This window comes from Sciurus vulgaris (assembly GCF_902686455.1).
Source record: "Sciurus vulgaris genome assembly, chromosome: 5".
Classification (NCBI taxonomy): Eukaryota; Metazoa; Chordata; class Mammalia; order Rodentia; family Sciuridae; genus Sciurus; species Sciurus vulgaris.
This window is the reverse complement of record NC_136465.1, coordinates 118,634,459-118,658,249: the sequence shown is the minus strand read 5'-3', so window position 1 is coordinate 118,658,249 and position 23,791 is coordinate 118,634,459. Positions and strand designations below refer to the sequence as shown.

At 44.4% G+C, this 23,791-nt stretch overlaps 1 protein-coding gene across 9 annotated transcripts; it reads right to left on the bottom strand.

The window, feature by feature from the left end:
- Positions 1-2: 2 nt before the first annotated feature.
- Positions 3-22,546, bottom strand: DGKA (diacylglycerol kinase alpha). 9 transcript variants are annotated; one of them, XM_079140520.1, is made up of 25 exons: positions 21,790-21,916; positions 21,480-21,564; positions 15,916-16,060; positions 15,432-15,505; positions 14,944-15,076; positions 14,656-14,733; positions 14,152-14,201; positions 13,606-13,680; positions 13,294-13,413; positions 13,084-13,198; positions 11,568-11,656; positions 11,333-11,452; positions 11,060-11,158; positions 10,851-10,934; positions 10,529-10,602; positions 10,281-10,355; positions 9,486-9,571; positions 9,305-9,394; positions 2,553-2,713; positions 2,214-2,278; positions 1,855-1,945; positions 1,069-1,267; positions 839-959; positions 597-657; positions 3-325 (listed from the first exon to the last, which is right to left on the bottom strand). In XM_079140520.1, exons 3-25 carry the CDS (start codon positions 15,977-15,979, stop codon positions 233-235), a joined length of 2,217 nt encoding a protein of 738 aa, XP_078996646.1. In that variant the 5' UTR covers positions 15,980-16,060; positions 21,480-21,564; positions 21,790-21,916; the 3' UTR covers positions 3-232. The 9 variants fall into 9 exon arrangements, with proteins under 9 accessions (XP_078996646.1, XP_078996648.1, XP_078996645.1 ...); XM_079140522.1 differs by lacking the exons at positions 21,480-21,564; positions 21,790-21,916 and adding an exon at positions 22,307-22,546; XM_079140519.1 differs by lacking the exon at positions 21,480-21,564 and having other exon boundaries at positions 21,790-21,950.
- Positions 22,547-23,791: the final 1,245 nt, after the last annotated feature.

The following is a 23,791-nucleotide window of genomic DNA, read 5'->3' as shown; positions in this document are numbered from 1 at the left end:
AGTGGGAATAAAAAGTCACTTTATTTAGAAGAGGCACTTTTAACATATGTGTTTGTGGTGTGTGTGTGTGTATATGTATGTGTGTGGGGGGGAAATGGGTGAATCAGGATAATAAATACTGGGGGGGCAAAGGAATACTCCCCTGAGTTGGCAGGAGGGTATGGCAGCAATGTACAGAGCCTAGGGAATTGAATTCAGGGACAGGAAGGTGGATTCAAGGCTGGGTTGGAGGCTAAGGGGGACAAGAAAATAAGCCAAAGAAATTGGAGGAGCGGGGTGGTGGGCCCATGAGCATGGGCATCTGGTTCTTGTGGGTGATCTTGATCTGGAAGGAAAGGGAGCATGTTCAGAGGCTGAACCCAGTACCTTGGAGATGGAGCAGGGATTTGGGGGAAAGATGTGGTGCTGTGGGGTGGGCTGCTGGGGTTCTGGGGAGGCCTTGGTAGGGAGACTACGGCTGAGAAGTTGGGCTTTTAGAGGAAGGCTGTTGAGGGGAACTTTGGGTATTGGGAGGAAGCCAAGAAGGTTGTGGAATAAAAATTAAGTATCCATGGGGCCTGAGGGTTCAGTTTTTGGCAGGCATATGCAATACTTACCGTACAGGGTGTCTGCATCCAGGGTTCCCCGTCTATTTGCATGGGGAGAGTTTTTATGGTGCTGCAAGAGATCAAGGAAGATTGATGGAGATTTCCGTACTGACCAAATACCAAAACTCTGCTTCCCAGATTGACCCTGAGACCCTCTGTCACTGAAGATGTTTTCTTCTCTAGCCCTTCCCACCATTCCCATGGCCCTCTGCCCTCTTTCCCTCAGGATCACTGACTGGAATCTTCCTTACTGGATGGTGATCTCAGAGCACTTGGCCAGCCGATGTCCAGCACTCTTGAGCTTGGTATAGATCTGGCCCATTTCAATTGCACCCTCCAGTCCCACTACTTCTAGTCGTTTGTCACTTGGGTCTGCAGTGAGAAGTAGGGAGATAAGTTTTATAGAGTCAGGGTTCTCCCAAAGGGAGTTACATCTTCTCCTTAGTCCTGCCCACTCAACTCCCAAGGGTACTCCTCTCACCTTGTACACAGGTTTTCAGGATATCAGGGTCAGTGATGACTTTAGCTGCTGTGCCCAAGGCCTGGTTGATTCCATAGATATCCCCCTGGGGTCTCTTGGTATCACCCCAGAGGTTGGAGCCACCGTGCATGCTAGGGATATTCAGCACTGCGATGCCTTCTAGGGACAGGTTACTCAGATCCAGCGGTTTCCCACAGATCTGAAGGGAGTGGGGCACAACCGCAGTTGGGGAAAGCATAGGTCCTCACCTCATGGCATAATCATGAATATGACTGTTCCCTTGACCACGTAACAAAATAGGAAGGCCAAAATGTGGAGGTTTGCAAGAGATGAAAGGAAAAAGGGACTAGTGCATCTTTTTTTTTTTTTTTTTTTTTTGCGGTGCTGGGGATTGAACCCAGGGCCTTATGCTTGCAAGGTAAGCATTGTACCTATTGAGCTATCTCCCCAGCCCTGGATTAGTGCATCTTGAAGACTTTGGAAGTCAAGGTTGGAGAGCTGGGAGGTCAAAGAAGTATAGGTTCAAGATACAGGAAGTAGGGGCTGGGGCTGTAGCTCAGTGGCAGAGCACTTGCCTAGCACATATGAGGCACTGGGTTCAATCCTCAGCACCACATAAAAAAATAGACTTGGTTGGCTATAAGAAGCAGAAAGCAGGGCTGGGGAGATAACTCAGTAGAGTGCTTGCCCTAAGCAAGACCTTGGGTTTGATCCCCAGCACCCCCCCCCCAAAAAAAAAAAAAAAAAAAGCAGAAAGGATGTAGAGTTGGGTCTCATCATACACACCTCAATTGTCAAAGACTCCTCTAACTTTTTGCATGTTGCGAAGATAGATTCAGATGTGGCAAATTCAAAGTACCACAGCTTGTTCTTCATTCTGTATCAGCCCCAACACAAGGCCCAGTAGGGAGGGAATAGGTTATATATACAGTGCGGATAGAGGTGGTAAATAACAGGGAAGAGCATCAATTTCCCAACTCCAAGGGAACAAGGGTAACTTTTTTTTTTTTTTTTTTTTTTTTTTTTAAGGAGGATGGGTTCCTAGAGGGGTCACTGCCCATCTAAACATTCTGAGTCAAATTTGGTCACGAATCCAGTCCCTGACACCGTGTGTGCCCATACATACCACTCCACTTTTCCCTCACCTGCTATTGAACTTCTCAGGATATTTCTCTCGCATGATGTGGAATCTGTGAGCAATGGAAGCATCCTGGAGAGTTAAGGGCATATGATATCAGAAGTTGGTCTTATCTCAGCACAGAGCATTCTCTCTCTCTCTCTCTCTCTCTCTCTTTTCTCCCTCCCCTCTAGTCAGGGTGCAGCATGTTCCATATTTTTTTTGTAGCTCCACATCATTGTACTCCATTCACAATTTACCCATAACACTGCTTCCTTAACCTCTCCCTTCCCTTTCTGTCCTCCTCCAGGCTCTGCCTGCTTAACCCCCACCTTCCACCCTTCCCCCTGTGCCCCAGTCCACTGACCACACCAATGGAGAAGTAGTTATTGATGATTTGAAAGGGGACTGGATCACTCTTTTCTTCAGTTTGTTGTGGTATCACTTCCAGGGACCATCGATCTATATGTACCACCTTACTCATCTCTAAATCCCTGAGAATCTTTGCCAAATTCTGTCCTTCATACCCTAAAGGTGGAGAAGACAGATTAGCACTGAGCCCTGAGTCTTCCAGTGCTCTCCTCTTAGCCCCAGCTCTGCAAATCCCCAAGGACCTCTGCTCTGATTTTGCAGAATCTCCTAGCCATCAACAGTGAAAGGGTTAGGGTGTGCAGTCTCTGTGGACCTAGGTTAAGAGGGGTCAGCCTTGTTGGGCACAGTGGGGCACACTTGTAATTACAGCAGCTCAGGAGGCTGAGGCAAGAGGATCTCAAGTTCAAAGCCAGCCTCAGCAACTTAGCAAGGCCCTAAGCAACTCAGTGAGACCCTGTCTTCAAATAAAATGTAAAAAAACATTGGGGATGTGGCTCACTGGTTAAGCACGTTGGATTCAATCCCCTAATCAAAACAAACAAAAACAGCTCCAAAATTCATCTGGAGAATTGGAAAGAATAGCCAGGAAAGTGCTGAAAAAGATGAGTAAAAAATGAGGACAAGTTCTCTCACTCCCTATGCTTTCTTGCCTCATTCCACTAAACAGAACACAGAGTAAAGGAAGTATCTAAACAGTGTGATACTGGCACGATGAATAGAACAAACAATTTAATGGTAAAGAATAGGGCTGGGTGTGGTGATGCACAACTGTAATCCCAGCTACTCAGGAGGTTAAGGTAGGAAGATTGCAAGGTGGAGGCCAGCCTCAGCAACTTAGTGAGACCCTGTCTCAAAATAAAAAAATAAGCTGGGAATGTAGCTCAGTGGTAGCTTGCCCAATATGTGCAAGGCCCTGGATTCTATCTCCAGCACTGAATAAATAAATAAACAAACAAACAAATAAATAAATAAATATTAAATAATAAAGATAAAAATAAAATAAGAGATTAAAAAATAACAGGATATAGCTCAGTGGTAAAATGCCTGGCATTCAATCCTCAGTATCCCCCTCAAAGTAAAAAATATATAAATTTTTTTAAAGGGCTGAGGATGTAGTTTAATGGTAGAGTATTTAACTAGCATGTATGAGGCCTCAGAACTTAAAAAAAAAAAAATAGTTTCCCAAATAGACTTCAACATATTTGGGGATTTAGCATACTATAATATTTCAAATAAATAGGGAAAAATAAGAGTATAAGTGGTGCTAGATGTTAAATTTTATTTTCCTTATTTATTTATTTGGTACCAGGGATTGAACTCAGGGGCACTTAACCACTGAGTCACATTCCAGCCCTTTTTTTATATTTTATTTAGAAACAGGGTCTCACCGAATTGTTTAGGGTCTTACTAAATTGCTGAAGCTAGCTTTGAACTCATGATCCTCCTGCCTCAGTCTCCTAAGCCACTGGGTTTACAGGTGTGCACCACTGCACCTGGCTAGAAGTCACTTTGTAAACCAAGATGAAGCAAAGAATTTAAGTATAAAAAATAAAGCAGTAGTGTTGGGAATAGAGCTCAGTAGTAGACCACGTGCCTAGCATGTGCAAAGCCCTGGCTCAATCCCCAGTAAACAAAATAAGCAAAAGCAAACAAACAAAAAATAGGATTTGTGCTAGAATAAAATGAGTGAATGCTTGGATGAAAAAGACTTTCTGAAGCAGAATAAAAACCTAGGAACCAAAAAAAAGATGGATAAATGCAATTATATTAAAATTTGAACTTTTGGCCCAGTGGCAGACGCCTGTAATCCCATCTACTCAGGAGGCTGAGGCAGGAGGATTGCAAGTTCAAGGCCAGCCTCAGCAAGTTGATGAGGCCCTAAGCAACTTAGCAAGATCCCGTCTCAAAATTAAAAAAAAAAAAAAAAAAGGATTTGGGTTAAAAAATAAAAAGTGGCTCAGTGGTTAAGCATTCCTGGGTTCAATCCCTGGTATAAAAGAAAAAAATTAAACTTTTGTATAGTTAAATAAACACATACCTAAAACACATATATAAACAAGGATAAAAAACACATACAACAGATTAAGCATTCAAAAAATGCTTATAGGGCTGGGAGTATAGTTCCATGGTAGAGCACTTACCTAGCATGCCTGAGGCCCTGAGTTTGTTTCTCAGCACCACACACGTGTGCACGCGCGCGCACACACATACACACACATGACCCCTTACAAATCGCTGTATTAAAGGCAACAGAAAAATGGACAAGTAATACAAATAAGCCTATCACAGAAGAAATACAAATGGCCAATAGGCATGAGAAAGATGCTCAATATTACTAATAATTCAATGATACAGAAAACAACTAGTTAACTTTTTGTTTATCAGATTAACAAATTATAATAAGATTAAGAAAAGTAACTGTTCATGAGTTTATGAGTAAACTGGCATTCTCATTTGTTGTTAGTTGGAGTATGAAATAATAACTCATCACACTGAAGTCTCAGCTTCTTAGGAGGCTGAGGCTGGAGGATCACAAGTTTGAGGCCAGCCTTGTCTATCCTCAGTAACTTAGTGAGACCCTGTTTCAGAATAAAAAATAAAAAAGATTGGGGATGTAGTCAGTGGTAAAGTATCACTGAGTTCAATCCTCAGTACCAATAAATAAAATAAAATAAAATAAAATAAAATAAAATAAAATGGGCTGGGGATGTAACTCAGTGGTAGAGTACTCCTGGGTTCAATCCTCAGTATTGGGAGAAGATAAAAACAAAAACACTTCATTTTTGGAAGGCAATTTGGCAATTTTTATCAAAGCCATTTCAACTTTTATCGAAACAGTCAGGCATGGTGGCGCCTGCCTATAATTTCAGCTACTCAGGAGGCTGAGGCCAGAGAATCCTAAGGTTGACCAGCCTGGACTACTTAAGGAAACCAAGTCTCAAAACCAAAAATAAAAAGGGCTGGAGGTATAGGTCAGTGTGGGATTCAATCCCAGAACCATGCACATACACACACACACACACACACACACACACACACACACAATCAGAACAAAGTTTGACAAAGCAATTCCACTTTTAGGAATTTCTCCTACAGAAGTTAATACAATGTACAAAGATGAATCTTTGATGATGTGCTCTCTGAAATATTGGAAACAGTTTAAATGTCCATCAATAGGGGAGGGTCATATAAAGTATGGCAAATTCATGCTCTGAAATATTGTGGATATAGAGTTAAATCTATCTAGTACATATCTATATGTACTAGAATGGAAAGATCTCCAAGATATATTCAATGAAAAAAAAGTCCTAAGCTGGGTGTGATGGAGCATGGCTGTGATCCCAGCAGCTGGGGAGGCAGGAGGATCACCAGTTCAAAAGCCAGCCTCATCAATTTAGAGAGGCCCTAAGCAACTCAGTGAGACCCTGTCTCTAAATAAAATACAACAAGAGGACTGGGGATGTGCTCAGTGGTTGAGTGACCCTGAGTTCAAACCCTGGGACCAAAAAAAAAAAAAAAAAGAAAGAAAAGAAAAAGAAGTCCTAGAGCAATAAGTCTAGTGTGACTATTTGTTAAAATGTCACATACATGTGTATGCACATAAAAACACAAAAAATGATGTTGGGCATGGTGGCACACACCTGTAATTCCAGCTACATGAAGGCTAAGGCAAGAGGATCGCTTGGACCCAGGAGTTTTAGGCCAGCCTGGGCAACATAGGGAGACCCATCTCAAGTAAGTAAAATTTAAGAAATAAAAAAGAATCCTATATGGCAAAAGAGACTGCAGAAGTGATTAAATTAAGGATCTTGAATGGGAGATTATCCTGGACTATCTGGATGGTGCCAGTGTAATCACAGGGGTCCTTAAAAGTGAAAGAGTAAGGCAGGAGAGAAGAGTCATAGAGGAGGTGACAACAGAAGCAGAGATCAGAGTGATAACATTGTTGGCTGGAAGTGGGGTCATAACCAAGGGATGCAGGCAGCCTTTAGAAACTGGAAAAGGAAAGGAGAAGGATTCTTCTTTAGGGCCTCAAGAGAAAAACAGTTCTGTCAATTCCTTGATTTCAGCCCAGTGAGAGCTATTGTGGACTTATAACTTCCAGAACTGTGAGACAATAAATATGTGTTACTTTAGGCCAGCATTTATGATAATTTCTAACAGCAAGAAATGGGACACTAATATAAACTATTTAATAATTCCTCTTTTTCTGCTCAGCCATTAAATATGGTGTTTACCAGGATCTTGCTGTCTTTATCTACCTTCTTACCTCTTTCCTTGGGTAATCTCATCTACTGTCAGGCTATTAATTACCACTGGGAGCAGATGACTCTCCAACATGTATCTCTATCCCTGACTTCTAAATTCCTGACATCTATTTCTATCTTCCCACCACAATATCTCCATCTGGTCGTTCCAATGACATCTCAGCTCCACATGTCCAAAAGTGAATCTTTCTTAAAATGGTCTTGCCTGTATATTCCCTATCATAACAAATGGCACCCCCATCTGCTCATCTCAGTCCACAAACCTAGAATGTCCTCCGCTTATCTCTACCTCCTCCTCTATGACCCATCAGTTATCAAGTGCTGTTGCTTCCATCTCATTAACTCCACTGCTGTTCTTTGCCTTCATGTTCATCCTCTCTTATCTGAACCACTGTAATAAAGGTAATTTCCTATACTATCTCTTTCCTCCCCTCTTATCTATCCTCCCCAGAGCTCTCACTGTGACATTCCTTTCATCTTCCTCTCTTCAAACCTTATGATTTTTTAAAATGTTAACATATAATTTTCATTTATATTCTTAGAGTCATTATTCAGGTTAGTCAGCAGAAAACTGCTTTTGAGAGTCTCGTTTGTAGACCACACAGTGAAGATTCAAAGTACCTAATATCAAAGTGAATAATACCATAAATGAAAAAGTTAGATGTTGCCGACTTGAAAACTGGTAAAAAAATTTTGGGGGCGTTATATGGCTGGACACAGTGGTGCATGTCACTCAGGAGGCTGAGGCAGGAGGATTGCAAGTTTGAGTGAGGTCAGCCTCAGCAATTCAGGAAGATCCTATCTCAAAATAAGAAAACGGCTAGGAATGTAGGTCAGTAGCTGTGTATTTGCTTAGAATGCAAGAAGCCCTGGGCACTCAATTCTTAGTATCACCAAAAAAAAAAAAAGTAATCATATGTCTACATACCTCAAATGCCTCAGTGGCTTCAAAGGTAAAGTAAATGAGTGACTAACAGGGAACAAGGGAATTGTGGAGAATTGAAGAATACACGCCCTCCTTCAGAAATAATCAAGGACTGGGGATATAGCTCAGTTGGCAGAGTGCTTGCCTATCGAGCACAAGGCCCTGGGTTCAGTGCCCAGTACCACACACACAAAAAAAAAAAAAAAAAAAAAAAAAGAAAGAAAAGAAAAAAGAAAGAAAGAAATAATCAAGTTAAGCTGAGCACCGTGGAACACACCTATAATCTTAGTGACTAAAGAGGCTGAGGCAGGAAAATGGCAAGTTTGAGTCCAGCCTCAGCAAGCTAGCAAAACCCTGCCTCAAAATAAAAGATAAAAAGGGGCTGGGGATGGAGCTTGGTGGTAGAGTGCCACTGGGTTTAATCCCTAGTGCCACTAAAAAAAAAAAAAAAAAAAGTGATTCCAACTGAGGGCTGGAGCGGGAGGATCACAAAGTTCAAGGTCACCCACAGCAACTTAGACAGACCCTGTCTTAAAATAAAAAAACAAAATAGACTGGGGATGTAACTCAGTGATAAAGTGCCCCTGGGTTCAATGCCCAGTACCAAAAAAAAAAAAAAAAAAAAAAAAAGGAAAAAAGAAATAATGAAGTTCAAAGAAACTGAAAACACTGCAAGGCAAACAAAATAATACAAAATCACTTCCATGGGCTTTCAGCTTACACTCTCTGGCAGGGTGTGGATAAAATTCTTCAGCACAGCATTCATAGCCTCCATAATCTATACCTGGATCAACGGAGTCCTCCCTTTGTCCATCTCCCACCTTACAGCTAGGGTCCAATCATATGCACCACTGTGTTGTTTGGTGGCTCCTCTGGCCTTTACCACCTTCCCCATCTAGGATTCCTTCTACTCTCTTTAGCATACCTTTATTACCTAATCTGCAGTGAGATTTTGAAGTTGAACTCTGAACATAATAGCTTCAATACCAAAACACTTCAAACACAATCTGCCTTATTCTGACCATTTCATCTACTGACACCATTCCTAAAACTCTTTTCTTTGAAAGGAATAAGATTAGAAATGGGAGTGCAGCTAGGAGACTACTATAATAGACTCAGAAATGATAGTGAATGAATGAATGACCACCTGGTTCATCATTTGAATGAATGAATGAATCATGGACAAGCTCCCTTCTAGCTCCATCACTCATCATCTGGCTTAGCTCTTACACAATCTTCCTTATTCCCACCTTGTTCCATCTACCCCCATTATATTCCTTGGCCCTCCAAACCCTAAGAATTGTTTAGGAGAGACAGACATTTATTTTTAGGCTTATAGGAAAGAAGACTGTCACCATTGGCCCTTCTAGGCTCAGAATAATTTCCATATTTCTTCCAAAGTTCTCTTCTTTTAGGTGTTCCACTTTGGTACCCACCCATCTGTGCCTCTTTTTCCCCAATGCTCTTTCTATACCAGATGTCTAGATTAATCTCTGCATGACTTTCCCTTCCTAATCAATTCCCTACAATTCCTAGCAATTTCCAAACACTTACCTCCTCCCCATCTTAGGCAACGAGCCAGATCATTTCCAGTGCCCAGGGGTAACACAGCAACAGGAGGCACAACAGGCAAGTTGACTTTGTCTGGGGAGGCAGGTGAAGAGATATATGGGGAGAGTTGGTTCTGGAACACCACTGCCCCCATCTTCCGCCTAGAGCCTCTCCTTACACTGACCAATGGTCTCTAGAATCCAGCCTACTGTGCCGTCTCCACCACACACCAAAATACGGCTGTCAGGAACATCTTTGAAGAATCTGAGCCTGAGATAAAATGGGAGAGAGAAAAATGAAGGATAATAGGACTGGGGCTACCCAATTCCTGGATGGGCAGATTACTTCTGTGTCTCATTCCTATGACCTTCTTCCCCTTTGTCAAAAGACTTGAGGTTTGGGCTTGGGATGTAGCTCAGTGGTAGAGTACTTCCCTAACATGCATGAGGCCCTGGGTTTTATCCCAAGCACCTTAAAAATTAACAATTCTTTTTTGTTGGTACCAGGGATTGAACCCACAGGTGTTTAACCATTGAGCCACATCCCCAGCTCTATTTTGTATTTTATTTAGAGACAGGTCTCACTGAGCTTCGTAGCACCTTGCTTTTGCTGAGGCTGGCTTAGAACTTGAGATCCTCCTGCCTCAGCCTCCAAGCTGCTAGGATTACAGGCGTGTGGCCACTGTGCCCGGCAATAATTTTTAAAAGTAAAAAAAGACTTGAATTTCTAGTAAGGACAGAGAAAAGGACAAAGTTATAGCTAGTGGTTAGGGAAAAAATGGTATCTTCATCCTTTGAAAACAGGAAAAAGATGGGTCAGAGAGCTGAGAGGAGGAGATACTTTAGGGAAATAAGCATTCCAAATTCAGGTGTCTTGGGTTCCCCTAGGCCTCCTCTCTCAATATGCACTCTTTATTGTTTTCTCTCAACATATACAGATACACGAAAACACTGTGATATAGTCCCTAACCTATACTCACCCTTGTTCAGGACCATCCTTTAGGAGGTTGAACACCTGCCGAGGGTTTAGTATATACTGAAACTTCCAAAGCACCCTGTGTGAGGAAAAAAAGGAAAGCTCATGGCAGAAACAAGGGGAGAGTAAAATTCTGCACCCCTCTTGATGTATTCCTCAAGGTGACCCCTCTAGATGAACAAATTCCCTTTCTCCCTCCAAGCTCTGGCCCTCCCTCTCCATTGAGAAAGACCCAATGTCTTTTTTCCTCACCTCTGTCCCTGCTTTCCACCACTCTTGGGGTTGACAAAGACTAGAAGTGGGTGGGTGTTAGAAACAGGGTCAATCTGCAGGTGGGGAAAAAATAATAAAGAAAGCAGGATTTTGTCAGAGTTAAGGTGGGTCCTAGAGACAAGGGCAGAGGACTGACATTTCCCAAAAGCTTTTCCCCTCCTTATTCCCCTCTCTTCTCCTACCAGATGGAGCCTTTAGAAAGCAGGCACCACTCCCCAAGGATTTCCCACTTCAGTTCCTCCCATGCCAGCCCCAGTCAAAAACTGGCCCCACCATGAAGCCCAAGACCTCAGTCCTGTACCCGCAGAGCTTCAGAGGCACACAAATTTAAGTCATCTGTGCTCTTCTGGATTGTTTTGATGTTTTTGCGCTCCTGTGCAGATGCCTGGGAGGGGAGCAAAACAAGAGGAAGGGGAACTGGATTGTATATGAATCTCTAAGCAGATGGGCCTGACTTGAATCCTAAAAGTACAGGGTCTCCTGTTCTAAATGGCATTCTATGTGTCTCACCAGGACGCTTGGATAGATGGAACATGGAGGCAGGATGTGATCCCGGAGCAGCCCACAATCACACTCAGGGCCCACGGCTTGAAGGCAATCATCGTGGATCTGAAAGACAAGATGTGCACACAGGATCACGCAAGGGGCTCTACCACCTCTCAATCTGGGGATATGGATTGGAAAGAGAGCCCTCGTAAGAGAGGTGGGGTCGGGGAGGCCTGTGGAGGGCCCCTTGAGGAGAGACCTGAAGGCATAGACTGGAGGGATACCTCTCCCACTAACCTCTAGGTGGCACCACACGCAATGCAGCCCGGTTAGGCTGTGGTAGATTCGAATCTTTTTCTGACAGCGGTCGCAGCGCCCAGACTCACAGCCTCCTCGCACCCACACGTGTGATTGGACCTTGGGGAGAAAGGCAGTCCCTAGTCTGCAAAGACTGGGGGAGGGAGAGGCTGAGGGGAGCAACAAGCCAAGGACCGGGTCCAAAGGGTGGGAGAAACTTCGAGGGGTCACTCACACCAATGTCTTTCCGAGACTTGGCATAGGTGCTGACTTCACAAGGCTGGGCCTTCATGGCACACTGGTCGTGAACAGTGTACTTACAGACTGGGGGAGAGGGAAGAAGGTGAGAACCTTAGCTGCAGTCCTTCTCCACATCTGCTCCTTACTTGGGAGAAAGGGTCACTCTCTGGAACAAGACTCCTAATTCCTTGCTTTCAAGGGTGTAGCAGAGGATTAAGTTTTCTTTTTCTTTCTCTTTTTTTTTTTTTTTTGGGGGGGGGGGATGGTGTTCACCTCCAAGACCTGTGTCTTTTTCTCACTTCTCCTCCTAAAAAAGCAACTACTGCCCAATGCCTGTCCTCACACCATCCATGGACCAGCCAGGAATTGAACTGGATGATATAGGGGAGGCCTAGGAATAACTACATTAATAATAACTAATATTTATTTATTGATTGATACTGTAGATTATGCCCATGGGAATTCTACCACAGAGCTACATCCCCACCCCCATTTTAAATTTTGTTTTGAGACAGGGTCTCACTAAATTGCTGAGACTGACCTCAAATTTGCAATCCTACTGCCTCAGCATCCCTGGTTGCTGGGATTACAGGCGTATGCACCAAATTCTGCTAATAACTACCTTTTTTTGTGAGTGGTGGGGGAGGGTGTCAGGGATTGAACCTAGAGGTGCTTAACCACTGAGCCACATCCACAGCCTTTTTAAAATTTTTATTTTGAGACAGGTTCTTGGTAAGTTGCTTAGAATCTTGCTAAATTGTTGAGGCTGGCTTTGAACTTGTATCCTCCTGCCTCAGCCTCCCAAGCCATTTGATTTACAGGTGTGCACCACTGTGCCTAGCTAACTACTTTTTACTGCATTTAAAAATTTTTTTTTCAGTTGTAGATGGACACAATCTTTATTTTATTTTATTCATTTTACGTGGTGCTGGGGATCAAACCCAGAGCCTTACATGTGCAAAGCAAGCGCTCTACCACTAAGCCACAATCCCAGCCCCTTTATTGCATTTTATAGTATGTGATTACACCACGTAAAGCACTTCTCTTTATTTTTTTCTTGTACTGCAATACTGGGGGGTTAAACTCAGGAGTGCTGTACCACTGAGTTATATCCCAATCTTCTTTATTTTATACTTTAAGATGGGGTCTTGCTAAATTGCTGAAACTACCCTTGAAATTGTGATCCTCCTGCCTCAGCCTCTCGAATAGCTGGGATTACAGGTGTGCACCACTATGCTTGGATGTGAAGCACATTTTTTTTTTTTTTGCATCAATCTATTTAATGCTCACAATTACTTTATTTTCAGTAGAAGAAACTAAAGCTTAAAGAAGATGCATGTTTGATCCCCAGCACCATAAAACAACAATTTACATGGCTTTCCTGAGATCATATAACTAGTCAGTGGCACAATCCAGTATTAAACCCCATGTCTGTCTAAGTTCAGAGTGCCATGCTCCCACAGATAGTTGGGTTCCCCTCTTCTCCCACACTCCCAAGTCCCATCACTCACGGTTACAGCTCAGCCCCTGTTTGCCAAGACCAATGCTCAACTCGCACAGGTTGCAGTAGACTGGTCTGGGAAATCTCTTAGGTCTCCACATGTGCTGCCCATCATCCTTCAGCGTCTGAGAGGGCACAGAGGATGCTAGGGAGTGTCTAAACCCTTAGAGGGCAAATCTGTGGCAAGTCTAACTCATTCTCACAAGCTTCCTCCACTCACCATCTCCAGCCCCAGCAGCACTAGCAGCGGCACAGTGGTGGCCCCAGCCCGGACCCACTCAGCTAGGGAGACAGCACCACTGCCATCGTCGTCAATCTCTTTCATCATCTCCTGAAGAATCTGAGCAGAAAGTGGGAAGGGACTTTGGTGTGAGTGGCCCCTCAGAGACCTCTCCATGTCTCCTGGGATACCCAGCACAACCATCCTAGCCAAGGAAACCAGGTGGCCCATCAGAAACAGGGTAAGGCAGATAGATATAGGATCACCAAGGAAGAAGATACAAGAAGGGACAGGAAGAAAGAACTGCCTTACCGGCCTCAGCTCTGACACATCCCAATCCAAATATTCAGCCACTCGCATCATCTGGAGTATGATTCTTTCCACTTCCTGGGGCAAAGAGGACAAGAGCCACAGCCACACCCCCATCGCTACTGCTACCCCAAACTCCTCTCCAGAAATTAGGGTTTCTGGGTTCTATTCCCAGACCTACCTCTCATTCTCAGGTGTCTCTGCCAAGTAAATAAATGTGTTTGTATGTTTGCAAGGCAGTCTCCAGTTCATGTCTCCAGCCTTCTTTTTTAGGTGTTAAGAGCTTAGGACCTACTCCCAAATTTAGTCCCTAGGGGATTTAATGTCTTCTCCTAGCCTTCTCTCTATATATATGTTTTTTTTTTTTTTTTTTTTTTTTTTCAGTGCTGAGGATTGAACCCAGGGCCTTGAACATACCAGGCAATTACTCCACCACTGAGCTAGATTCCCAGCCCCTTCTCTGCTTTTTACCCTGGAAGAGTTGGGGCAGGAAGGCACAGACAAATGGACACACACTCCCTTGCCCAACATACAGGTCCCACAACTCACTGAGCTGTCCAGGATCCCATTTCTGTCCGTGTCGTACAGCTTGAAGGTGACTGTGGGGTGTTTTAGGGGGGCTGGGGTCAGTTTGTGAGAGATAACTAAATAATTCACACCAGAATATAGGGAAACAGAGATAGGGAGAAAACTTTTGAGTGAAGAGCCTAGAACTTGGGGGTGGAACTGAGAAAGGAGACAAAAAGGGGGGTGGGGAGCAGGCATGGATGCCACCTTCAGTGAATCAGATAGGGGAGATAGCACACACTCCCATATCCCAAGAACATCCCAGGCTGCCTGCGTAAGAATGTATAAGACATGGGTACTTGAGCGACTATGAGGGATGACATTAGGTGTAAATAGTCTGGAAGAACAAGGAAGTGGGCCTAATCTCTGGGACCACCTTTGTCTGGCCCTGTCAGCCTTTAGAGATCCTGAAAAAATGAGGGAATGAATATACCTCCCTTTTTCTTCACATTTTCTCCCCTCTCCCAGTCCAGAATAGCAACTCACATTCTAGCTTATCTTCTGGTCGGCCACCCTCCAGGAGGGAAAAGTAACAGGAGACATCACTGAGACACACCACATTTGCTACAAAAAAGTACAGATCTGAGGTCAGGGCCCTCCACTTTGGTTCTCTTCTCCTTTGTTTATTACAACTCTCCCCTTTAACTTTCCTCCAGCTAACTCCTAGTACAGCCTGACCCACTCAACATGTGACTCAATTCAACCTCATCCTCAAACACACACTAATTTTACTTTTCTTCTACAGGCCCAGCCCAGTCCTACCGTGAGCCATACCTTTCCTTACAGTCTCGTTTAAGCAGTGATCAGTGTGGAAGGATTGAAACAGTGCCAGGCTTAGGTGACTGGGAATATTATCCACTTCCAGATAGATTTTCAGGAATTTCTCAAATCCCTCATACCCAATGGCCTGTGATGAAAGTGAGCATTACTCTGGGGAGTCTGCAGGATAGGAGTTGGGGACAGAAGCACTAGGAATAGTGGGCCCAGATACAGGAAATGTAAAGCTGAGAGGCATTTGAAACAGGAATATGGTTTCTTGGGCCAGATCCAAAGGATCTCTTATTTTGTCTTAAAGCAATAGCTGCAGTGACAATGGACAATGGGGCATTTTGAGGCAAGCTGGCAAGCGTAGCTTGGAATAATCCCTGGAAGTGGGGATCCCAATGGAGTGGCAAAAAAATTAAAAAAATAAAATAAATAAAATAAAAAAGAAGAAGATGGAAAAAGTTGATCAAGGAATGCAATTCCCAGCTGCCACTCACATCTCCTTGGAGATATTTGGCCATCTTGTCATTCTCGAAGAGTTTTAGGACGTCACTGACCTTTTGGTTGGAGTCTAGGTGTGAAGAGAGTAAGAGAAGAAAATTATTAGTACAGCTTGGCTCTCCTGGCCTTCTGCCAGAGTCCCACCCAGGAATCTAGTAGGAAAAAAGATTTGAATGAGATGAAGGAAGAACTTCCAAGGAGAAACACAGAAATACAGAGGGGGAAACATTTCAGATCCTCTAACATGGTATCACTCTTTTCTGAGGCCTGCAAGAAGCAGTTGAGGTATGCAGAAGTAGGTAGAGAGCTGAGACCTCAGGCATCTCTCCATCTCCTCTTCTCCCTTTCCCAGTCATTGGTCTATTTGACAGACTGGCTTAAATCAACTGGGGAAACTGGGGCATGATGGAGAATGTAATGGGAAGAAAGAGGAATTCTTTGGGTAACCTCCAGAACTGAAGAGCTGGGAGGAAGACTCACATTCCATGTATTTTTGCAGCTGGGCAAAGTCTTCAGGGCTTAAGAGGCCCCTCTCCTTGGCCATTTGTCTGTTTTTATTAAGGATGGCCACAAAGGCAGCTTCGTAATAGTACTTCCTGCGCTTTGTCCTCTTCAGAGGGTAGTCCTGGAGAAAGATGACAAGAGCTAAATGGAGAAAAGCCAACAGTTTGGATCTCTTTGCTTCTGTCTACTCCATTCAGTCTTTACTTCCACTGTGATTTCTGTTCTTTCCTTCTCTCTGTGTCCCTCCCTAAACCTCTCCCTTTCCTACCTCCCTTTATTTTTGCTTAAAGAGTCTGTCCTCCATCTCTGCTTCTCTGATTCATTTCTTACTTTCTCTCCCTTATTTTTGGATCCTTCTCCCACTCTGACTTCTCCGCAAATCCATCTTGATTCAGCTGACCCTCATCACCTCCCCACCTTCCACCCCTGCTTTACCAGTCTATATATTTTTATGTGAATGTGTCTTTGGCCTGTTTCTGCGTTTTCTCCCACCACCCCCAGTCTCTGCAGTCTCCTCAGCCCGAGCTCTCTTCCATCTCAGGTCTGCAGTCCCAGTCCTCCGGGTGTTTCTTACTACCTTAGCACGCCTTCCAGGCCAGGACCCCATCTTGCTCCACCTGTAGCCCGAGTCCTCAGCTTCGCTCAGCCACCCACTTCCCCGAGCCACCCACGCCCCGCAACGACCTCTAGCGCTTCTGACGCGCGACACAGAACCAGCTCTGGCTGTGGCTGGGTCCCTAGCTCTGGCCCCGCCTCGCCCGCCCGTGGAGCTCCACTGGGAAAGGGCGGGGACCCAGGCGCGCGGGGCTGGGAGGAGGTAGTGGAAGAATGCTCTGTGCACCAGCCTCATTTCCCAGGCGCTAGACCACGGAGCTGCGTGCTGGAGTCTCGGATGCCAGGGTCTTCCTTCCATCCTGCTAGGTTTAACAGTGTTTCAGGGAGCCCCAACTTTCTGCTATTGGAACCAAGGAGGAGCTGTCATGTGGATCCTGCTGACCCTTATACTCCGCTCCCCAACAGGAACCAAGTTGCAGAAAGAGACTTGCCTTGATGATTCAATAACAGCAATAACAATAATTACGTGTTACAGCCAAATACGGTGGTGCATACCTGCAATCCTAGCGACTTGGGAGGCTGAGGCTGGACTTCAAAGCCAGCCTCAGCAACTTAGCGAGGCCAGAAGAAACTCAGTGGGATCCTGACTCAAAATTAAAAAAAAAAAAAAAGTGTGGGGGGGGCAGTTTCTGGATATGTGGCTCAGTGGTTAAGCACCCCTGCGTTCAATCCCCAGTACCAAAAAAAAAAAAAAATCACATAATCAAACATTACATTAGTACATAGTGCAGCATGATTTTAGAGTCAAACAGAACTAAAAGTCAATTCTATTTGATTCCAGTTCTTAGCTCTGATAGCTCTGTGTGGCTTGGGCAAGTTAAATCTGTAAAATGGGGAGAATGGTACCTATCTTTCACAATTAGCTTAAATAATATAATATATGAAAAATGCCTAGTATAATGTCTTGCATACAGGAAACCTAAAAAAATGGTAGTTATTAAAAGTTAAGCTTTTATTATTTATTTATTTTTTGGCACTGGGGATTGAACCCAGAGGCACTTTACCACTGAACCATATCTCCAGTCCTTTTTACTTTTTATTTTGAGACAGGGTCTCACTAAGTTGCTGAGGCTGACCTCAAACTTGCAATTCTCCTGCCTCAACCTCCAGAGTCACTGGAATTATAGGTGTGCACCGCTGACAACTCTTCCCTATTCTTGGCAAAGCCAACTTCTTGCCTCAACTTAAATGTCAGTTCCTCCAAGAGAACTCCCTGGATTGTTCCATCTTAAAGGAGCATTCCTTCTTTGTTCCCTTCATAGAATTTATCACAAGTATAAATTATCTTCCCTATCTATTTGCTTCTTTGTGCGTGTGTCCTGGGTGGTGGTGGTGGGGGAGGGGCTATTGGGGATTGAATGCAGGAAAATTCTGCTTCTGAGCTACATCTACAAACTTTATTTTAATTTTATTTAATTTTATTTTATATCTTGTGGTGCTGGGGATTGTGGTGTATGCTAGGCAAGCATACCACCACTAAGCCACATCCCCAGCCCTTATTTTTATTTTATTTTGAGACAAGGTCTTACTAAATTGCCCATGCTGGCCTCAAACTTGTGATCTCTTAACTTGGCCTCCCGAGGAACTGGGAATTTGCATTTTATTTATTGTTCTCTTGTATCAAAATGTGAGTTCCAGATCTGAGGCTATATAGCTCAGTGGCAGACTGCTTGCCTAGCATGTGTGAGGCACTGGGTTCAATCCTTAGCACTGCATAAAAATAAATATAATAAAATAATTATTTTTTTAAAATGTGAGTTCCATAAGGGCAAGAATTTGTCAGTCTTGTTCTAAAAGAGCACCAGTAACTAAAAGAGCACCCATCATAGAGTGAGTGCTCATTATTGGTTGTACAAATGATTATATAAAGCTGGGGAGTCATATTTTGAGACTGTCAATCTGAGTATGATTAAATGGATAGCAGAGCCAGGCTCAGTGGCACGTGCCTATTATCCCAGCGGATGGGGAGGCTGAGGCAAGAGGATCACGGGTTCAAAACCAACCTCAGCAATGGAGAGGCACTAAGCAATTCAGTGAGACCCTGTCTTTAAATAAAGTACAAAATAGGGCTGGGGATGTGGCTCAGTTGTAGAGTGCCCCTGAGTTCAATCCCTGGTATCCACCCCCCCCCCCAAAAAAAATGGATATCTGAGTGTCTACCTAACAGCAAAGTATGAGAAAATTTGAAACACATACAGTAGGTGGTAAATCAATAGTTGTTAAATGAATAAATTATTCTAAAAAGCATTTATTGAGTCACTTCATCAATATCTTGACTTCCATCTATTCCTTTGGGGCTTATTGGGTCAGGCACATCAGGGAGGCCTTTAGGGCCCCGCCCTCTTCCTTTCTGATGGTGCAAGAACCTTCTCTGCAACCCCTGCCCTTGGGACATCTCTGCTGTCCACCTGTATGCAGTACAACATCCTTTTCCATGGCTTAGAAGAGGGTTCTGGGACACTGACATCCTAGAGAAAAGATTGCCCATTTGGCCTTTACCAATGACTATAATTCAACTTCTGCTGCCAACAGATCTAATGAATATATAACAATTGTAGTATCAATAGGGCCTGCATTGCTTAATTAGCTGTTCTGATTACCCCTGGGGATTCCTAGATGACTCCAAAGTTCTGGAAAAATAGAATCTGAAGGAGAAAGTGACAGAGCAAACAAAAGAAAATAAAAGAGAGGGCAAGACCCTTCTCATTGTCTCTCTTTTCACAATGACTCAAATTCCTAGCTCCCCAGGCCTTAAACCTAGAGACGTAGTATGTAGTAATTACTGTATACTAGTAACTACTAGTTATTAACTAAGAGAATGGACTTTTGGCCAGGTGTGGTGGCACATGCCTGTTATCACAGCAATTTGGGAAGCTGAGGTAGAAGAATCCCAAGTTTGAGGTCAGCCTGGGCAACTTAGTGAGACTTTGTCTCATAATTTAAAAAAGGGCTGTAAATGTCGCTTAGTGGTAGAGCACTTGCCTAGCATAGGCAAGTCACTGAATTTAATGCCTAGTGTGTGTGTGGGTGGGGGAGAGGATGGACTTTTGAATTAGGCTTAGGTTAAAGTCCTAGCTTGTGGATGAGTCATTTCATCTCCCTGAATCTTAATATTGTACATGTATGTGTTAGTGGTATTGGGGATCAAATCCAGGGCCTCATGCATTCTGGGTAAGCATACTGCCACTGAGCTATGTCTCCAGCCCAACCTTAGTTTTTCATCAGTAAAATGGACACCTAGAGAAATCAGTCACAGAGTGGGGATTAAATAGGATTATATAAGCAATGTACACAACAAACTGCAAGGCACAAAGAATTCAATAAACATTAGCTATTATTCTTATACAAAGTAGTACCTAGAGAAGGATATCTGGACATTAGGAAAAATGATGCCATTGAGCCAGGAAGACACAAGTTCTAGGGACTTCAAGCAGCAGTGAAGCCCAGGTGTGTACCTTCCACACTTTAAAAATATATATCAGGTACAGGCATGTAATAATGTCAGAATCCTACACTTTGCTCTGGGATATTTAGAAACTAGACAGAGTCCAAGGACATTTCTGGGCTGTGACCTTGGGCATAGGGCTCCTGGATCTGTTCAATCTTCCTTTTGACTTCTCTCACTGAAAGTTTGGGTGCCTCTGGGGGTGAAGGACAGCAAGCTGCAGGATCCTGGGCCATTAAACATGTGGAACAAGTCCAATTTTGTCCTCCAACTCCATCCCAACCCTGAGGCTATGACCTGGGCTAGTCCAGGCGAATGCCAGGGCTAGAAGGGTGGGGTCTGTTGCCCGCCTGCCAGCTATCTGTGACTCACCCTACCCTTCCCTCTTCTGGTTTCTCTACCTACCTCTTCCAACTTGGGGCAAAAGGAAGAAGTTGATTTGAAGGTGAAGAATGCTATAACATCCTCAGAGCTGGGAGTTGCCAATTCTCATATTTTACAAAGGAGGAAACTGAACAAGTGGACACAGTAGCACACGCCTTTATATCCAGCTTCTCAGGAGGCTGAGGCCAGGAGGATCCAGAATTCTAGCCCTGCCTGGACAACATTGCGAAACACCCCCCTCCAACACACACACACACACACACACACACACACACACACACACACACACACACACTCCATCTTGAACATACAAAAAAAGAGAATGGAGGAAACTAAGATTTAGACAGAGAATGACTGTCAGATATACTCCATCCCACTGAATCTTAGTTTTTCTCACTCTCTAGATCTAATTTTAAACATCAAATACTAAAATTGCTGTTAACCAAGAGATAACTATTATTTCTAAAACCAGTGATAACATTTAAAGTTTCCTTTTCACTTTAGTATTCATTGCTCACATTCCAGGTCATAAGCTGATCATTACTCAAGAATTAGCTATGTCCCCAGGACATTCAGGCTGTCCCAGCAAGAATCCCCAAGGGGCAGGCACTCCTAGTTTGAGAGCCCAGGCCTGATTACCTGGATCTCTGAATCTCTTAACTCTATCAGGGACTGTATCCTCTTCCTCTCCCAAGACTGAAAAAAGGTCCATTATTCCCTGTCCATCCCTGCTACTGTAAGTCAGTGGTCCTGGAGAGAGAATTATTTGGCTTGCAGCCTCAAAATTCATTAAACCTCTACAAACATCGAAGATGATAGTGTTGCCTGGTTAAGGGGGTGGTAAGAGTGTGGAGGGTGTCATTGCGTAGTACTGGAGGAAGTTACGATATTGGCATGGTTGGGGGATGTGGCCTTGAATGTTAGGCTGAAGAGATGTCTAACAATATTTGTATTTTTCCTCAATAAGACTCATTTCTCTTATTTAAAGCTGACAAGTGGGATTCAGAATCAGGGATTTTTTAGAAACTGGCTGGTGACAGGTGTGGAAAGGATAGGGATGGGAAGTTGGAGACCAGGAGGCCAAACCCTTCTCCACCTGTGCGGCACTGTGGAGGTTCCAAAAGGGACTTTACTCCGAGTCGGGTCCCCAAGGAACAGAGCTTCATCATCCTTCCGAGTGACTAGGAGGGATGGAGGAAAATGTCTGTGGAAACGCTGCCTACGCGGTTCTGGCCCAACCCTCCCGCTGCCCGCGGCGTCCCAGAGCAAACCCTTCTAGCCACCCGCTCCAGCTGTCACGCTTCCTCCTTCGGGGCCCGGCAGCCCTAACCCAGCCCGTGAGGCGACCCCTTTTGCGGCCCGCCTCCTACTCCGGTGGGAAAGCGTGGGAAGGGCGGGGTCTCTACCTTGCCCCAGGAGGGCGCGCGGTCGGAGCTGAAGTGCTGGCGCTGGCGCTGGAGCTGGGCTGGAGCTGGGCTGGAGCTAGGCTGGAGGGGACGTGCCAGGCAGACGCGGCAGCCACGGGGCCGCCCCAACTCCTGACGACACAGCTACCCGCCCCCCACCAGCCTGCCGGCTGCAGCTCCCGCGCCCCCAACACTGGGAACATCGAGACTAGAGGGCCTGTTTTCAGGTTTCCAGTTCAACATAACCTGCTCCCCGTCCCCCAAATGTCTCCAGGGCTCTGATCCTGCGTTCCTTCTAGTTTTCTGGTGCTTGAGGTAGCTCTGCTTCCATTTCCCCTTCTTTCTAATCACGCACGCCTCTCTCCTGATCCCAAACCTAGGAAGTTAAGATAGGAGGCAGGGTGCTGAAAAGAACAACTTCACAGCCGTTCAACCACCCCTCTCAGTTCCCCTCTCTTAATTGCTGCCACCCTGGACTTCCCTGCCCAACTCCTTTCCATCCACCATGACTTCTCACTCAGGCGTTCCCACAGGGGCAGGACCAGGTTCCACACTCCATACACCTCCTGAGATCCAGTCACTTCTCTTCTTGCATGGCTTGCTTGACACTGCTTGAAACTTCTTGAGACAATCTGCCAACCTTTCAGATTTATTCCTCTAGACTAAGGACACCTCCCTATGTCTGGTTCATCCCTAATTCTAGGATGCAAAGAGTGGTCTTGTCTGTGTGCACCATTCCTCTATGCCCTAACCCTCCCACTTTACCCACTGAACTTGGTAAGTGATGCAGAAGGCCCCTAGGCAAAAATAGGGGCTAAAAGGAGATCCTTTCCGTTTCTCTTGCCTAGAATCTGTTCAGGAGCTGTCAAGGCTCTTGAGGCAGCAATGGATGGTGCTGAGGCTGGTTGAGCAAGGGAGAGAGACATAGGCCTAGACTTACTGTTAAGACCTGGGGACCCAGGCGTCCTGCTCCCTAGTCCCACCCCAACCCTTAACTCCCTCCTACCCTTCCTTTGAAGTAGGGCAGAATGACAAAGCCTTTGAGTTCCTGGAATAGTCCCTCTGACCCTTGAGGTGGAAGGAGGGGGAGGAAAGACCTCTGACTGGGAGTGTATGTGTGTTGCGTATATGAACACACACACATACATATACCACACACACAAAATATATACTTACGCTTGGTGGGAGTCAGAGAGGAAAAGGAATAAATGCATGAGGCCCTCTAGTGGAAACAGATGCAAGTAATTCACAACTGTCTCAAGACAGGATAGCACAAGAAACTGCTCCACTTTTACCAGAAATGTGGCTACTGAGAAACATGGTTTGAGAATATTATTATATTTAAACTGGAGATCTCCAGCAGAGGTTGGAGAAAGCTTGGTCTCTGCACCTGTGTCCTTTCCAGCTTTCATTCTCAGTCTCTTTTTGGTACCAGAGATTGAACACAGGGGTGCTTAACCACTGAGCCACATCCCCAGCCTTTTTTATTTTTTGAGACAGAGCCTCACTAAGTTGCTGAGGCTGTCCTCAAACTTGCTATCCTCCTGTCTCAGCCTCTGCAATCTCTGGGATTATGATGTGGTTGACTAACCACTATGTGAGGTTCATCCTTTATCTGGTAAAGTATTTTCTTCATTGTTAGCAAAACTTCATTTCCTTTCCTATATAACCTCTTTAGTCATGGCCAACAAATACTTTTGAAGGCCAACTGTATATCAGATTCTACTTAGTTCTGCAGGATAGGCAAATACATAGCCCAATATAGGGACTGCAGCAAAGAGTGTAAATATGTATAAAGCTTCTCTGCTCTGAGCATACAAGTAAGAATAGGTCCATAAGCCCTCTTCTGGTCCTTACATAAATTAAAGACACTCTTTGAAGATTTTTTTTTTTTTAAACTTCAGTGGGGTGTGAAGTTATTTGTTTAGTAAGGAATAAGATGGAATCAATCTTACTCTAGCTTTCTTTGTATCTTCTTTAGGATCTGTGCTCCATCATACCC